General features: G+C 43.8%; 1 protein-coding gene across 1 annotated transcript in view; it reads right to left on the bottom strand.

Moving 5' to 3' along the window:
* Positions 1-18685, bottom strand: part of DIS3L (DIS3 like exosome 3'-5' exoribonuclease) — a 54718-nt gene that overhangs the window by 21651 nt on the left and 14382 nt on the right. Inside the window, exons 3-8 of the mRNA XM_011968426.1 lie at positions 13060-13188; positions 11184-11319; positions 7797-7973; positions 5687-5765; positions 4592-4771; positions 1207-1376 (exon numbers count right to left, since the gene is read on the bottom strand). Of these exons, the coding sequence (XP_011823816.1) occupies positions 1207-1376; positions 4592-4771; positions 5687-5765; positions 7797-7973; positions 11184-11319; positions 13060-13188 (871 nt within the window). The remainder of the gene's footprint in view (positions 1-1206; positions 1377-4591; positions 4772-5686; positions 5766-7796; positions 7974-11183; positions 11320-13059; positions 13189-18685) is intronic.

The raw sequence follows: 18685 nt of genomic DNA, 5'->3' as shown, positions 1-18685 counted from the left end.
TTGAAGACCTCTTAAGCTGGTCTTTGGCGGAGAAGAAGGTGTCAGTGTAAACTGAATCCCCACTACCCAAAAATTCCAGCAAACCATGGGAATGGAAAACACATTAGGTGCAACTGGCCTGGAGAGCCTGCATAAAGCTTCAAGATGTAAAAAGTACAATGGCCAGGTTACTGGCCGGGGACATCCTGCTTTAGTGTCTCATTTACAAACTGAAAAATATCAGGGGGAATTAAATTGGGCAATGCCCATACTCTTTGACACAAGTAAAGGTTAATTTCTAACCTTCTTGTTTATGTCTTCTTTCCAGTGCTATATTCCTTTATGGATAATCAATTCTGTGAAGTACCACTACATCATCCCTACAGGGCAGAGTGATCGTATTTCTATATTGCTTGCTGGAGGAAAGCTTGTTAGTGTTGGCAAAGTGTATCTATTGAAAGTTTCCGTCTTGGACAGCTGGATAATGTATGTTCTCTCTGGTTGTCCTACACAGCTCTTTCTAGGACAATTTCTCTCTGGCCTGAATTTATTAACCACAGACTATTTAATGGATGGTTCTCATATATTTAGAATTTTTAAAAAACAGAATCTTGGGGCTGGGCACAGTGGCTCATGCCTGTGATTCCAGCACTTTGGGGGGCCAAGGCAGGAGGATTGCTTGAGGTCAGTAGTTCAAGACCAGCCTGTGCAACAAAGTGAGACCCCATCTCTACAAAAAACAAATTAAAAAACATAAAAACATGGCCGGGCATGGTAGCTCACACCTATAATTCCAGCACTTTGGGAGGCAGAGGTGGCGGATCATGAGGTCAGGAGTTCAAAACTGGCCTGGCCAACATAGTGAAACCCTATCTCTACTAAAAATACAAAAATTAGTTGGGCGCGGTGGTGGGAGCCTGTAATCCCAGCTACTCGGGAGGCTGAGGCAGGGGAATTGCTTGAACCCGGGAGGCGGAGGCTGCAATAAGCCAAGATCGCGCCACTGTACTCCAGCCTGGGCGACAGAGTGAGACTCCGTCTTGGAAAAACAAAACGAAACAAAAAACCCCCCAAAAAACACATCCCAGTATCTTGGAATGCCAGATGCCGTCAATAATTCATTTCCTTATATGCAAAAGAATGAATAATGCTTTCTGGTGCTGCTAAGAAGCTGGCAGAGACAGAGGAAGAGCAGAGATTCCACAGTAGAGGCGGAGCGCCAGCCACCTGGAGGGCTTCGGCTTGCTGAGTGCTAATTCGAATTTTGGGAATTCTGTAATCCCAAGGTGTAACCAGGATTTTCTGAGCATTTTTGCCCTGAGATTGGACCTCTTCTTTGGATGGAAATGTCACCACATAATCCCGCCAGTTCTTCTGAAGTATGCCCACCACTCGACCTTTGGGAAAACAAAACAAAACAAGGCATTAACTAGTTAGGTGCCACCTATCTGGACTCTGACCACCTCAGGCAGTAAGGAAAAGAAAAAGAAATACAGTGTCCTATTTTTTTTTCAAGCACATCCACCCAACTCAAGAACGTTTTTGAAAGGAAGCTTTTATTAACAACAATAATGGCTGGGCATGGTGGCTCATGCCTGTAATCCCAGCACTTTGGGAGGCTGAGGCAGGAGGATCATGTGAGGCCAGGAGTTCAAGACCAGCCCGGCCAACATGGTGAAACCCCACCTCTACTAAAAATACAAAAATTAGCTGGGCATGGTGGTGCGCACCAGTAATCACAGCTGTTCAGGAGGCTGAGGCAGGAGAATTGCCTGAACCTGGGAGGTGGAAGTTGCAGTGAGCCAAGATGGTGCCACTACACTCCAGCCTGGGCAGCAGAGTGAGACTCTGTCTCAAAAACAAACACATAAACAAAATCCAAAACACACACAACAACAACAAGAAAAGGTATGTTTTAAGATTTGCCTTCTTGGTATTTTATTTTAAAGATGGATAATTTAAAAACACTTTTTGTTTCTCTTTCTTTCTCTCTCTCTCTCTCTTTCCTTCTTTTTAAGAAACAGGATTTCACTATGCTGTGTAGGCTAGAGTGCACTGGCTATTCACAGACATTATCATGGTACGTTACAGTCTCAAACTCCTGGGCTCAATCCATCCTCCTGGGTAGCTGGGTCTATGGGCACGTGCCATTATGCCTAGCAAAGACGGCTAACTTTTTAAATAACATTGTCAGTATGCTCTCTCTTCCTGAGATAACATTTAGAATCCACTTGTCCCATTTTCTCTCTTTTGCCATTATCTTATCAATCTCGTTTTGATATATTGGGAAAAGTCAATGATTTTCACTCTGGTTTTAAACCACGCCCTCAACTGCGCATTTTCAGTCTTTCTTGCCTTCTCTCACCAGCCAATCTCATTTGGTCCATTATACACAGAAAAGTATACAGATCATAAGACTGACACACAACACTTCCAATAATCACTGACTGAAGCCGAGACCAAACTTTAATAGTTAAAAATATTCTTTTTTCTTTTGTTTTTCACAAATATTTATTGCGCTCCAACCAGGGATGAGGCTTTGTTCTAGGTCCAGGGAATATAGCAGTATCATAATAGGTAAAGTCCCTGATTTCATGGAGTTTATAAAAAATCAGTTTGGGTGTCTGTGGGGGTGGAAAATAGACCAAAAAAAAAAAAAATGTGAAGTTGTGACAGTTGCTAAGAAAGATACAAGGTAGGGTAAGGTGACCAAGAGTGACAGAGGGTCAGAAGTGGCAGCTATTTTAAATAAAGTGACATTTGAACAGTGACTTGAGGGAGTGAGGAAAACAGATGTGAGGCTATTTGGGGAAAGCTTCATCCGGGTGGTAGAAAGAACAAGTCTTCAATGCAGCTGGAGCAGAAGCATGAAGAGGAAAACGGCAGAAGGCGGCCTCAGCTGGTGGGGCCTTGTAGGCCATGGTAAGGACAGTGGATTTTATTCTGAGTGAAACAGGAACCAGCCATTGAAGAGTTTTGAGCAGAGAAATGAGAGGAGCCAACTCTCGCTTTCTTTTTCTTTTTTCTTTTTTGGAGACAATGTCTCACTCTCTTGCCCAGGCTGGAGTACAGTGGCGCGATCTTAGCTCACTGCAACCTCCGCCTCCTGGGTTCAAGCAGTTCTTGTGCCTCAGCTTCCCAGTAGCTGGGACTACAGGTGTGCACCACCACGCCCGGCTAATTTTTGTATTTTTAGTAGAGACAGGGTTTCACCATGTTGGCCAGGCTGGTCTCGAACTGCTGACCTCAAGTGATCCATCCACCTCAGCCTCCCAAAGTGCTGGGATTACAGGCATGAGCCACAGCACCCTCTTCCTCAACTCACTTTCTGAAGGATCATTGTGTGTCTGAGTGGAGAAAAGACTACATGGGGAGGGGCAATGGTGGGAGCAGGGAGAGCAGTGAGGAGGCTGCTGCAACGATCCTGAGGTGCCAATGGACTGAAGTGGGAGAGCTGTGGGGGAAGTGTGGCAGGTGGCTCAATTCAGGCCATGCATTAGAGTTGGAGCTGCCAGCATTTGCTGATGAGTTAAAAAAAAAAAAAAGTAAAGGATAACCCCAAGGTGTCTTGGGTTGACCAACTCCAAGAATGAATTTGCCCTTTACTGAGACTGGGGGACACGTGGGGAACAGCAGGTCTAGGGGTGAAATCAGGAGTCTGTGTGGGACATGTTAAGTCTGAGGGGAAGATGCCAAATAGACAACTGAGGAAACAAAACCAGAAGCCGAGGAAGGGCCAGAGATACAAAATCAAAGGACCGCAGGAGATCCCCAAGGGAGAGAGTGCAGAGAACAGAAGATCCAGCGTGGGGCCCTTGCATATCCAAGAGGACAATGAGATGCAGAGCCAGGAGGAGAATTGAGAAGAGCAGCCAGCTGGGTGGGAGAACTGGGAGAAGCCCCATGGAAGGCAGAGGCCCCCCAGCCAAGTGCTGCTGACAGCTTCCAGATGATGGAGGCTGACCAGTGCTCTGGCAGTGGGGTCACTGGTGACCTTGGCAAGAACAACTTTAGAGGAGTAGGGCTTGGGAGGTGTCAGAATGACAGGCATGAGAGGCTGGCAGGGAGGAAGAGAGAATGTAGAGTAACTATACTCTGACTTTAAAGATAAGGGGCAGCAGCTGAAAGGGACGTGGGACTCAGAGAGGATTTTTGGTTTGATTTTAAGAGGAAAGCCATTACAGCATATCTGGGTACTGATAAGAGTAAAATAAACCCGCAGAGGGGAAACTGATAATGGAGGGGAAGAGACTATATCTCGTGTTAGGAACTATTATTGTACAACCTGTGACTATAGTTAATAACAATGTACTGTATTCTTGAAAATTGCTAAGAGAGTAGATCTTAAGTGTTTTCACCACACAGTGTGTGAGGTTAACACACTGGGTTAATTAGCTCAGTCTAGCCATTCTCCAATGTATTATATCAAAACATCATATTATACGCAATAAATACATTTAAAAAATCATATTATATACAATAAATACAGTTTTTGTCAATTTAAATTAAATAAATAAATAAAATAAGGGGAGTATTTCTGGATTGCTAAGGAGAAGATAAATGTAATTCCACAAGAAAAATGGACATCGGAGTGGCTCTCCTGCTGGCTCACCTGTAGGCATGGGCTCACTTGGGGACTCGCCCGAAGCCTTGTCGTCACAGTCATTCTCACACAGGGCTACGGTTCTTCCTTTCCACTCATTTTTAGGGAGCAGCTCCACAACTACCACATCTCCATGAATCGAGCGGTTTCGAGCCTTCATCCCATGGATTAGGATGTCACTGACTAAATCTGTGTTTGGGGCAGCACAGAAAAAACCCGTAAAGCCGAGGGAATGGCACACCAGTGAGGCATTCTGTGCATAATATACTCAAAGTCTAATTGGCACTCCGGCAAGTAAAGTTTCTTCCTTTCAAAGGTAAAGTCAAACTTCTTTTGTTCTGCAGGTTAGGAATGAAGAATTGCTGGCACCATGTCATACTGTATATTGAGCTTTCATAAGTGCCACCCTCAATCATCTTTTAAAAAAATACCCCCACCCCCCTCACCACCTTTTAAAAAGGTATTAGTTCCCTGCATGCAACTACGTGAGCCTATGCTGGACTTCTGTCAAATACCTTTAGGATCCTACACAGCCAAGGGAGTGGTCAATGGGCTGAGGAACTAGACAGGGCAGAACCGACAGGGAGAATTCTGACAAGCAAGGGCCCAAAGAAGGCCAGTTTCTCATCTCTCTCGACCCAGTCACGCTCCTTTGACTAGCAGGTTTTCTTTTTCACCCTCTCATTACAGAACTAAGAACTACACCTGATTATGACACAACTTATTTACACTTTTTTTTCTTTATTACTTAAAAAAAATTTACTCCAATAAAGCAATATAGCACATTGAGGCAGCACAGAGTAATATGTTAAAATCACAGCCAAACAGCCTTGGCTACAAATTCAGCTCCACCACTTACCAGGTGTGTGATCTTGGGCAAGTTGCTTTGCTTCTCTGTGTTGTAGTTTAAATTTATTACAATAAAATTAGAAATTATAGACAAAAAGCTAGGGGAACCCCCCCCTCGACAATCCCACATACCCAATGTATGTAGGCATACATAACAGGACACATAGAACATGACAATTTCAACTTTGCTTTCTTCATTGTATAACGTCAGAATAAAAAAGGAGTACGGACATTTATGTAAGGTTTATACTGAACCTGAATCTTTACTGCTGGCTCCCTGAAGTCGAACAAAAGCTTCTATTTGGGCTCTGTGTTTGTTGACATTCAGAATTCCCTAAAATCATAATAAAAAAAAAAAATCAATGTGAAAAATGTTCTTTTCTGCCTGGTTTATCTCCAAAAGGTCCAGTTTTTAAAATTATGTGAAAACATCCCCATAATATTCAAGGTTTGTGATCCCTTTAGGAATTATATATACACACACACACACACACACACACACACACACACACACACATATATTTTTTTTTCCTTTTTTTCAAGATGGAGTCCTACTCTGTCACTCAGGCAGGAGTGCAGTGTCACAATCTTGGCTCACTGCAACCTCTGCCCCCTGGGTTCAAGCAATTTTCCTGCCTCAGCCTCCCAAGTAGCTGGGATTACAGGTGCCCTCCACCACGCCCGGCTAATTTTTTGTATTTTTAGTAGAGACAGGGTTTCACTGTGTTGGTCAGGCTGGTCTTGAACTTGTGACCTTGTGATCCACCTCAGCCTCCCAAAGTGCTGGGATTACAGGTGTGAGACACCATGTGCGGGTAGGAATAATATTAGTCACTAAGGTTTATTTTCTTTAGAGAAAAATACCATCATTTTGAACTACTTTTAGCTATACAAACTGCTGAAAGTACCAGGCTCATCTTATGTAACTGATGAGTAGTCTTTTAAAAATCTTCTATCTCAAAATATCCTCCCAGGGGCCGGGCACAGTGGCTCATGCCTGTAATCCCAGCACTTTGGAAGGCTGAGGTGGGTGGATCACGAGGTCAAGAGATCAACACCATTCTGGCCAACACGGTAAAACCCCATCTCTACTAAAAATACAAAAATTAGCTGGGCGTGGTGGCGGGCGCCTGTAGTCCCAGCTACTCAGGAGGCGGAGGCAGAAGAATTGCTTGAACTTGGGAGGCAGAGGTTGCAGTGAGCCAAGATCGCACCACTGCACTCCATCCTGGCGACAGAGCGAGACTGCGTCTCAAAAATAAATAAATAAATAAATATAATTAAATTAAAATAAAAAATATATATCCTCCCAGGAATGCCATAAACTTTACTACTAAGTTGGAAACATTAGCCTCTCTAGGCATACTCATTTAAAATCCCCACACTTTTAGGGAGGGGCTTTGGAGTGATGTTCTTAGATTGTGGCTGATCATCTACTGAGTTGCTCATTAGAAATGCAAACTCCATGATAGAACAGTTCTGTATCTTGATTGTGGTGGTAGATACACAAATCTATGCATGTGATAAAACTGCATAGAGCTACACACACATACACACATAAATGAGTGTATATAAAACTGTTGAAATCTGAATAAAAACTGTATTTGATTTCTTCCAAAGACCCTGACAGTATCTGGGTTCTAGGGTCCTGGGAGGATCACAAAGAAGCCCTTGAAAGGGGCAGAGAAAAAAATGGCAAAGGAGGAAAGAAGCTAAATTTCACCAATTTTACAGTATCGCCAAACCTCCAGACCTTGATTCAAAGAGGTATGTTTTTTTCTAGTGACAGGAGGCATTTACCAGGAGACTTCCACATTTCTGCTTGTATGATGTTCAATATGTAACAGAATTAAAGACTTATCATCGCAGAGTAGCTTCAAGCTGGACAATCAGTGTCTACGGAAAGAATGACTCCCAAGCCACCTGAAACACTGACAGCCGTGACTTACTCATGCCCATCTTGTTTGCAGCCTGTGATATCAGAGGCCTGCGACAGGATGCAGTAAAAAGAGGAGAAAACATACTGGTTGGTCCTGAAAGATTTTTGTTGTTGTTGTTTTGAGACAGGTTCTTGCTGTCACCCAGGCTGGAGGGCAGTGGTGCAATCATGGCTCACTGCAGCCTCAACCATCCAGGCTGAAGTGATCCTCCTGCCTCAACCTCCTGAGTAATCTGGGAGTACAGGTACACACCAGCACGCCTGGCTAATTTTTGAATTTTTTCTAGAGACGGGGTTTCACTGTGTTGCCCAGTCTTGTCTCCAGTTCCTGGGCTCAAGCAATCTACCAGCCTTAGCCAAAGTGCTGAGATTACAGGCATAAGCCACTGTGCCCAGCCCTGATACATTCTAAATTACCACCCTCACCTGGATATAGCGTCCAGATTTAATCCCAGCTTCTAACACTTCCAGAGGAAGATGTTCTGGGTACTCCTTCCCGTGGCTCTCCTGACTCTCGTTCTCTCTCTCCCGTCGAGACTGAAGGATAGAATCACAAAGCTCGTGGGCAGCTTTTAAATCAGGCCAGAAATTGTCCAGGTAATTCTGTATTTAACAAAGGCACAGAGAAACACGGTCAGAAGGTACTGATTCTTCATCATGGTACTACTACAGAAACTCCTGACTGGGAACTTCTGCTGGCCTGTCGTTTTGAGGGGGTGCTCAGTGAGCAGGACTTCCTGAGCCTCACTCCACTGTTGGTTCTCTACTACCACATTAACCCCTGAGCCTGCCAAACGAGCCCCACAAGGCCACCCCACCGTGGAACACTTGCACCTCCTAGGCTACTTTGTACTTTCAAGTCTCTTTCTCTCCACACACACTACAAACACACCTGCACACGTCCAGGCAGCCTGTCTTTATGTGTATCTAATTGCTGCAGACAATGGCCTATGTATGTGTACTTTTTTTTGAGACAGGGCCTCATTCTGTAGCCCAAGCTGGATGCAGTGGCGTGATCTTGGCTCACTGCAGCCTTGACCTCCCCCTGCCCTAAGCAATCCTCCCACCTCAGCCCCCCAAGTGGCTGGGACTAGAGGCACATGCCACCATACATGGCTAATTTTTTAATTTTTTGTAGAGATGAGATCTCAGTATGTAGTCCAGGCTGGTCTCAAACTCCTGGGCTCAAGTGATCCTCCTGTCCTGGCCACCCGAAGTGCTGGGATTACAGGTGTGAGCCACTGTGCCCGGCAATATGTGTACATTCTTGTCCTTTTTTTTTTTTTAAGAGACAGGGTCTTGCTCTGTTGCCCATGCTGGAGTATAAGTGGCATGATCCTGGCTCACTGTAGCCTTGACCTCCTGGGCTCAAGTGTTCCTCCAGCTTTGGCCTTCCGAAGTGCTGGATTACAGGCATGGGCCACTGTGCTGGGCCATTCTTGTCTTTTTTATGTATTTTAACTCAACTTTTAAGTCTGAGGGGTAGAGTCTAGCACATTCTCTGTTCTCGAATCGAAAAGCAAACAGGTTATACTTACTGTCAACTCCAGCATTTCTCCCACTAATTTCAGAGTCCTGTTCAAACTGCTTCCTTTCTTTCCCTACTCCTTCCAGAAATTTTGTCTGTGCTAACGTCAGTGCCTGAATTCTATGGTCGCTTATCACTTACCAACACCACACTTTGTCATTATGAACCACCTCTTCAAGAGGGATTTATCATCTTGGCTCTTCTCCATCTAACTTCAAGTCCCCACAGAAAATTCTAGGCTTCCCACTCATCTGAACTTCACAATATCTCTTTTTTCTACTATCATTCACCTCTGTGAAGCCCTTGGTCACACAGTTTTCTTGAGAAACGCTATACAAAATAAAACTGTATGATACCACTGGACTACAAAGAAAAGTAATTTTCACAAAAAGTAGAAAAATGTAATTTTAGTCAACTGTCCTCTGCAGGAACAAGACATGATGTATTACAACAGAAAAAACAAGTGACACTGCCATTAATATCCAGCGCTCCTGGAATTCTCTGGCATGCCACAGCACTTTTTTATAGCAGGGCCAAGAAAATTCTATTGACAAATCTTTAGCAATATATGCACCTGGGAACCCTTAGAGAATCTGCAATTCAAAACCCAACTAGACTTTCTATAAACTGACAGGGATAATACAGGGCCTTATTCTAGTTTCTGCACCAAAAAATGATATCAACAAGTGAAACCTAATTGACTAGCCGGGCAGACAGAAGCGACCAGTGATCTGTTGAGAGATTAATAGTCATCCTACTCTCAAAAAACGTACCTAAGAGATAGGCAGAACTGCGTTGCTGAGACAGTCCAAAGAAACTGTCACTGATAATGCCACTCCTGTCTGAGATCTGTACCAAGCAGATCTGACAGCATTCACATAAATAATATCACATCTCAACCCTTTCATTTATCCCTATTACCCCCATGAACATTCACAAGTGGGGAAGAGTGAGGAACAGTTGAAAAAAAAGACTGGCCTTTAAGACAGTTTGTTTTGTGTATATTTTCAGAAAAATAACTTGGAAGGCAGTACAGCATGATGGCTAAGAGCTTTGGGGTCTGACTGCCTGGATTTTAATCATAACCCTACCATTTTCTACTGTGTGACTTGGAACAAGTTACTCAGCCTTTCTGTGTTTCCGTTTCCTTACCAATAGGATTAAATAATAATACCTACCTCACAGGGTTGTTGCAAGAATTAAATGAAATAATAGACATAGAAAAGTGGCTGGCATAGATGTGTTGGTTATTACCAGTAGGTAGAACCATGTCAAACTGCCATTTTATAGGTCAACAATAAGAATATTGGCAATTTTATTCAACCTATTATCATCATCATCATCACCATTTTATAAATGTTAGTTTACTGTCAGTAGGAGTTTACTGGGCTGGTATTAGATGCTGTGGGCCTTATAGTCAAAGTTGGTCTGAATTTGTGAAAGTCAACGTTAAATAGTTGGGGCATAATGAAGAAGCAGAACTTCATTTTTTTTTTTTTTTTTTTTTCTGAGACAACGTCTCACTCTGTCACCCAGGCTGGAGTGAAGCAGCACAATCTCGGCTCACTGAAAGCTCCGCTTCCTCGGTTCACGCCATTCTTCTGCCTCAGCCTCCCGAGTAGCTGGGACTACAGGCGTCCGCCACCATGGGACTACAGGCGTCCGCCACCATGCCTGGCTAATTTTTTGTATTTTTAGTAGAGACGGGGTTTTACCGTGTTAGCCAGGATGGTCTCGATCTCCTGACCTTGTGATCCCCCCGCCTCAGCCTCCCAAAATGCTGGGATTACAGACGTGAGCCACCGCGCCCGGCCTAGAACTTCATTTGCTGAGATAGGGTCTTGCTGTGTCACCCAGGCATTAGTACAGTGGTGTGTTCACGGCTCACTACAGCTTCCATCTCCCAGGCTCAAGTGAGTCTCCCATCTCAGCCTCTTGAGTAGCTGGGACTACAGGTGTGTGCCACCATGCTTGGATATATATATACACACACACACACACACACACACACATATATATATATATATTTTTTTTTTTTTTCTGTGGAGACAAGGTCTCACTAGATTGCCCAGCTGGTCTTGAACTCCTAAGCTCAAGTGATCTTCCCGTCTAGGCCTCCAGAGTGCTGGGATTATAAGCATGAGCCACCACGACTGGCCAAAATGGAACTTCTTAACGTCTATTCCTCTTTTATTTTTTCTTTTCTGTGTTACCAAAGGGATCTAGAGCCTTATGGGTACTACTTAGAAAATGAGCACTCATACATATACAACATCTGCAAATACCTTGAAAGAAATCACGAATACTCCTTCTGTTTCACTTCCATACTGCTGAACTGCCTCTTCATCTTCTGTCACCATAACAATTGGCATCCTGTCCTGGCAGTGATGATAGTACCAAACAGCTGCGTTGTATATGCTCCTGGAAAAGCAAAGGGTATGAGAGCTCTCCCCAGGCAGACAAACACAAGCTCTTGTTCAGAATTTCACATCTGGCTTTTAATTTGCTATCCATTGGTGTATATAGATAACCATTCATTCATTCATTCAACAAATACTTCTGGAGTATCCATTATAAAGAAGCCCTGGGCTGGGTGTTCTGCGGGATACAAATATGAACCAGAAAGAACCTGACTTCTCTTCCCTAAGACATCCAACCACCACTGCAACGACTTCATTTCTTGATATGGCCTAGAAACCACGAGTCTCTGCCATCTTTTACACCGTTTAACTGGGGCACCACACAAGACGACAAGCTATGTTATGTGAGGCTTAAAAGATGAAGAAGTAAGTATTTGGCTAAGAGAAAAACCAAGCTGCAAGTAGCTGAAGATCATAATCCAATAGGGTCTGATATGGAACCATGTGAAATGCCTGGAAATCTTCCAAAAAAGAACTGGAACTGGGAAACAGGTCTGGAGAACTGTGTATAGGACTGGATTGATTGATGGATTGAGACAGGGTCTTACTCTGTCGCCTAGGCTGGAATGCAGTGGTGAATAATGGCTCACTATAACCTCGACTTCCCAGGCTCAAGTGATCCTCCTGCTTCAGCCTCCTGAGTAGCTGGGACTACAGGTGCATGTCACCATCCCCAGATAATTTTTAACTTTTTGTACAGATAGGGTCTCACTATGTTATCCAGGCTGGTCTCGAACTCCTGATCCTCTAGCCTCAGCCTCCCAAAGTGCTGGGATTATAAGCGTGAGCCACCATGCCCAGCTTTCAAGGTAACTTCTGAGGCACATTCCGTGTGGCTCCTCAGCAGCACTGATGGAGCCTTCGTTTCCCGCAGCAGCAGCACATCCTTCACCACCTGCCCTCCATCTCCATCTCACTCTCCCCACTTCCTCACTCCTGCTTCTGGGAACTGCTTTCTACATAAACACTCCACACTCCCAAGGACTTGCTTTAGGCTCTGCTTTCGGCAGACTTAAATCAGGACACTGTATTTCCTGAAGCAGTTTTTTCAGAATTAAGTGACCAGTTTCAGTTTAATAAGACTGTAAGTAGAAGCCTGGCCGGGCACAGTGGCTGACACCTATAATCCCAGCACTTTGGGAGGCTGAGACAAGTGGATTGCTTGAACCCAGGAATTGAAGACCAGCCTGGGCAACATAATGGGGCCCCGTTTCTACAAAAAATACAAAAATTAAAAGAGTGCGGTGGCACAGGCCTGTGGTCCCAGCTACTTGGGAGGCTGAGGTGGAAGGAAAACTCGAGCTCGGGAGGTCGAGGCTGCAGTGACTTGTGATCATACCACTGCACTCCAGCCTCGGTGACAGAGCAAAAAACACTATCTCAAAAATAAAAATTAAAATTAAAAAACAAAAAAGGAGCTCTTCTGCCTTCCTTCTACATACATGTATTAAAGTTATGACTTCTAGGTCACTGGAATGATCCTGATAGCTGCTAGGGTCTGGGGCAAACATACTCTGTGTACCTATATCTTCCTAACTGCAATTTTCAAAAAAATGTATCAGTTATGTATTCTAATGATATATCTAAAATATTGACATGGTAAGCATTTCGGTGTTAATCACGGTTCCAGAATAATTGTTGGTTTGTTCTAGCAGACTATTTAGATCAACGCCCAAACAGTCAATGATGAGGATATGAAAGAAGACGACGGTGTGAAAACGGCAGCAAGTCAGGGCCATACCTGGTCTGCCACTTCTCCATGGACTCTCCTCTTTCCCGCGGCAGATAGCAGCATTGCTGGAATTCATTAGCAAAGAGAATGCAATCATGACGCGCATCCTTCAGCAGGTTTCGCAGTTTGTTATACTGTCTGTGACACGGAGGAGAAAAATAAATCTAACAAAGCAGGTACTCATCCACTGCCATCTCTTGCTAAGGATCAAAAAAGGATGGGGTATTTTAGAGCAAAAGATTGATTATTTTATGCCTGAAGAACATGTATTTATATTGGTCTCAGTGTGCTCAGTCCTATTGAGCTGCTACTGTTTCTTGACTTTGCCTGCTAGAATGTGCTTAGGCAGGCTTAGTTAATTAGTTTGCAGATCAATTAAACTCCTTTTCTCTCCTTTCCCCTTCAGAGACTTCCAGCCATTTTATTATATAATTATACCACCTTGCCCTGCCTAGCCCCCTCTTCGAAGCCTGAGTGCACGGATTAGCACTTTATTTTTGGACCTCACTTTGTTTTATAAATGTCATTAAGCATGAATACATTTGACTTTTTGCTGGCAGTCCTAGAAAAGAACATGTAAGTTAAATAAGTTTGGGGATTTATCTGTGAATTTTATTTATGCAGCCACCCTGATTTACATAAATGAGAGCTAGCCTCATCTGTCAGACAACTGACGGAAAGTTTTACGGTTTTGCCCATCAACAGATCCTTTCCATAGCCGAGGAACGAGGATGGTTTGAGGCCAGGAGTTCAACACTAGCATGGGCAACATAGGGAGACCCTTTCTCTACCAAAAAATACAAAAATTAGCCAGGCATGGTAGCGCGCACCTGTAGTCCCAGCGACTTGGGAGGCTGAGGTGGGGAGATTGCTTGAGCTTGGGAAGTCAAGGCTGCAGTGAGCTGTGATTGCGCCACTACATTCCAGCCTGGGTTACAGAGCGAGACCTTGTCTCGAAAAACAACAAAAAAACATCCTTCCCACAATGCCGGCTGAAGCCACAAATCAAACATCAAGTCTCCTATGGGTCAGTTTCTAAGAAGGTGCTTTTCAATAGTCTAGATAATATAAAATCACAGAAAACACTCAGTTATGTTAAAGGGAGTCAACTGCTTATTTAAAGATGAATTTGCTGGGTGTGGTGGCTCATGCCTGTAATTGCAGCACTTTAGGAGGCTGAGGAAGGAGGATTGCTTGAGCCCAGGAGCTGGTGACCAGCCTGGGCCACATAGCAAGACCCCATCTCTACACAAATTAAAAATACAAAAATTAGCTGGGCATGGTGGTACACGCCTGTAGTTCCAGCTACTCGGGAGGCTGAGGCAGGAGGGTCCTTTAAGCCCAGGAGTCTGAGGCTGCAGTGAGCTATGATTATGCCACTGAACTCCAGCCTGGGGAACAGAATGAGACCCTGTCTCTAACAAAATAAAAATAAAATAAAAATGGATTCATATTAAATCAGATTTAACATGTGTTTTAATATAATAACATTTGTACCCTTCCTTCCGCACCTCCAGCCTGCCTCCATAGGTTTTTAAATCTGAGTCTTTTTGTTGAAGCAAAGGCAGAACTCCCCAACAAATCTTGTTAAATACATAAACACTGACCACCAACCTGTGTGGTCTTACACTTTATTAGAAAACAAGAAATAGATTTTATTTTCTTAGTAATTCTAATTTTGAGTCACTGTGAAAAGAATCATAAATAGCAACTTATAAAATATCTTTTTTTTCTCTTTGAGACAGAGTCTCACTCTGTTGCCTAGGCTAGAGCACAGTGGCACGATCTCGGCTCACTGCTACCTCCACCTCCCAGGTTCAAGTGATTCTCCCGCCCCAGCCTCCCAAGTAGCTGGAATTCAGACACCCACCACCATGCCTGGCTAATTTTGGTATTTTTAATAGAGACAGGGTTTCACCATGTTTGCCAGGCTGGTCTCAAACTCCTGACCTCAGGTGATCCACCCGCCTCGGCTTCCCAAGGTGCTGGGATCATAGGCATGAGCCACCACGCCTGGCCATAAAATATCTTAATAAACAAAGGGATTCAGTTTCATTTCTGTGAATGGCGGCTTTTCTTAACAGAATTCCACTTGTACAAACAAAAGCTGTTCCCTCATCCCTCAAGATACATAGAACATATTATATGGGTAATTTTCCCACTTTCACAAAGACCCTATTTTTTTGAGACAGGGTTTCACTCTGTCACCTAGCCTGGCATGCAGTGGCACGATCATGGCTCGCTGTAGCCTCAAACTCCTGGGCTCAGATGATCCTCCCACCTCAGCCTCCCGAGTAGCTGAGACTACAGGCATACCCCACTATGCTTGGCTAATTTTTGTAATTTTTTTTGTAGAGACAAGGTCTTGCCATGTTGCCCAGGCTGATCTCGAACTCCTAGGCTCAAGCGATCCTCCTGCCTTGGCCTCCCAAAGTGTTGGGATTACAGGTGTGAGCCACCATGGCTGGATAAAGACACATTTAAAATTTATTTTGAAAGCCTCTTGGAAGAGTCTATATCACACTGTTAACAGTGTGGGCAGCCTTTCACTTTCTGCCTTACACATTTTGATAGTTCTTAAGAATTTTAAGACTGAGCACTTATTTATTAAGTAATAGGAGCAATTTTTGGAGAGATTTCATAAACATCTGCAATTTGTTATTTCAGAGAAAACACTGAAAAAATATTGCCTGTTCTTCCTGACTTTGTCCCCTAGAAGTTTTTGTTCCCTTTACCTACCATCATATTTTGTGCACCATTGCAAAACACTTGAACTTACTGTAGTTATTTGTTTACAAATGATCTCCCTTGCTAAGCATCCTTCATTTAGCAAATCTTTGCTTCTATGTGCCAGGTCTGCTGGGGGAGGTGAGGGCTGCTGCACTGAATGCCCTTGGGAATACCAACTAGACATCCCACTGCATCTGAATAGTGTCCTATGGCATAGATAGGGCAGTGCCCCATGTCTGCAGCAAAGAAAGGAAAAATAGACATACTATATGACCCAGTAATCCCACTTCTGGGTATATACCCAAATTGAAAGCAAGGACTCAAACAGACATTTGTATAGGTTCATAGCAACATTACTCACAGTGTATAGGCAAAAGGTGGAAGCAGTCTATCAATGGATGAATGGATAAACAAAATGTGGAATATATTATTCACATTTAAAAAGGAAGAAAGTTCCAATGCATGCCATAACATGGATGAACCTTGACACATTATGCAGAGTGAAATAAGCCACTCACAAAAGGACAAACACTGTGTCATTCCAGTTACACGAGGTACCGAGAGTAGTCAAATTCATCGAGATGGAAAGTAGAATAGCAGAATGGGGGCCAGGGAGGGGAGATAGTGTTTAAGGGGTATAGAGTTTCAGTTAGGACAGATGAAAAGTTCTGGAGACAGATGTTGGTGATGGCTGACAACAAGGCATATGTATTTAATGCCCCTGAATTGTGCACTTAAAAATAGTTAAAATGACAATTGTATGTATGTACATTTTACCACAATTTAAAATAAAGCTATGCTACTTGGCAAAAACAAACCAAACATAACACAGAACCACCCATTTCAGTGGGATAAGTGCTTGAAAGGAGAAGATGGCAGGGATGGGAAAGCTTCCTGGAGTCAGTGACCCATGAGATCTGAAGGATGAATAAGAGTGAGTGGAGACAAAGAGCTCAAGAGATGAGAGCAGGGCGGAACGTGCGAGACAGCAGACAGTAAGGCTTTACTTCAGTGCTTCACCCACAGCAGGTGCTGAATCAATGCTTTCCAAATGAACAAATGAATGCACAGCCCTACATGATAACAGTGATCCAAGTGCAGGATAATAATGCCCCTGAACAAACTGACATTTTCAGAGCCCAGCTGCCTTTCGCTAAGCTTCATAGACATCACTGCATTTGTTTTCACACCTTCACTTCAAACCAGGGTTTTTGTTTTTTTGAGACAGGAACTTGCTCTGTTGCTCAGGTTGGAGCGCAGCGGCGTGATCACGGCTCCCTGCAGCCTCAAACTCTCAGGCTCAAGTGTTCTCCCACCTTAGCCTCACAAGTAGCTAGGACTACAGACGCACGCCACCATGCTCAGCTAATATATTTTTTTGTATTGAGACAGGGTCTCACCATGTTAGCCAGGCTGATCTCAAATTCCTGAGCTCAAGCAATCTTCTTGCCTCGGCCTCCCAATGTGCTGGGCATGAGCTACCGTGTAGTCCCAGGGATTCCTGAATTCTGTCCTCTGCAAATACTGATGTGCCACAAGCCAGACCCAGGGGTTACCACCAGATTAATGACAATCTTTCCTAATATTTAGAAAAATATATCACTTAACAAAAAATGCTCTCAATTTTAAGTTTCACTACCACATGTATTTTCTTAGACTTTTAGTGCAAGTTTCCATTTGTCAGCTACCTATCAGCCAGATAAAACAAATGAACAAATGGCAAAAGAATATTAATGCAGAAAGCAGGAAACAAATAGCGAATCACTCTCAGTGTGACAGTCGGGTTTGCTTGTAGACATGTGGACTTACAGTTATAATTTAATGGTGCATACATATGATATAGTCATATTTTTTGCTAGTCAGGGTTTTGTAGTGCATATGATGGGACTAGATAGATGAATATCCTGCATGGAGTCAGCAAAGAGCACCATGTGCCTTAAGCAAATTCGACCAGAATGACAGGAGAACAATGATTTCAGATAGTCAAGTACAGGCTAGGGGTGGTGGCTCACACCTGCAATCCCAGCACTTTGGGAGACCGAGGCGGGAGGATCACTTCAGGTCAGGAGTTTGAGACCAGCCTGGCCAACATGGCAAAACTCTGTCTTTGCTAAAAATACAAAAATTAACCAGGCATGGTGGTGGGCGCCTGTAGTCCCAGCTACCCAAGAGGCTGAGGCAGGAGAACCGCTTGAACCCAGGAGGCAGAGGTTGGGTGACAAAGCGAGACTCCTTCTCATACATACATACTCCAGCCTGGGTGACAGAGCGAGACTCCTTCTCATACATACATACATAAATATTCAAGTCTTACAGAAAAACCTTAGTTCCCTGGACTGGCTTGGATGTTTTCTAAAACTCCATCATCTTAATGTTTTAAGCAATTTCTCAGAGGGGCAGTTAAACCTACCTTCTTTAGGTTGATTTTTTTACTATTTTCATTCAGTGGTGACCTTACTTACAGATACATCACTTTCCGCTGCTGACTGTTCTCTCTAAGGATTAGAAGTGGGAGCCCCACACCCTGGAAAGACCTACAAAGTGAATTCTATACTAAATGTATTTCGTCACCTGGATTTTGCAGAACCCAGGTGGGGTCTCACAGACTTACCTTCAGAGACCATTGAGTTTTCTACAAGTTTATATTGCCATTTATATTATACAATACTCACAAAACATTTTTTTTTCTTTTGAGACGGAGTTTCTCAGTCTGTCACCCAGGCTGGAGTGAAATGGCATGGTCTCGGCTCACTGCAAGCTCCCGCCTCCCGGGTTCACGCCATTCTCCTGCCTCAGCCTCCCGAGTAGCTGGGACTACAGGCGCCCGCCAACATGCCCGGCTAATGTTTTGTATTTTTAGTAGAGACGGGGTTTCACCTTGTTAGCCAGGATGGTCTCGATCTCC

The sequence above is a fragment of the Mandrillus leucophaeus genome, unplaced genomic scaffold (genome assembly GCF_000951045.1).
Source record: "Mandrillus leucophaeus isolate KB7577 unplaced genomic scaffold, Mleu.le_1.0 Scaffold12, whole genome shotgun sequence".
In the NCBI taxonomy this organism is placed as follows: Eukaryota; Metazoa; Chordata; class Mammalia; order Primates; family Cercopithecidae; genus Mandrillus; species Mandrillus leucophaeus.
The sequence above is the reverse complement of the archived record's forward strand: the minus strand, read 5'-3'. Positions and strand labels throughout refer to the sequence as shown.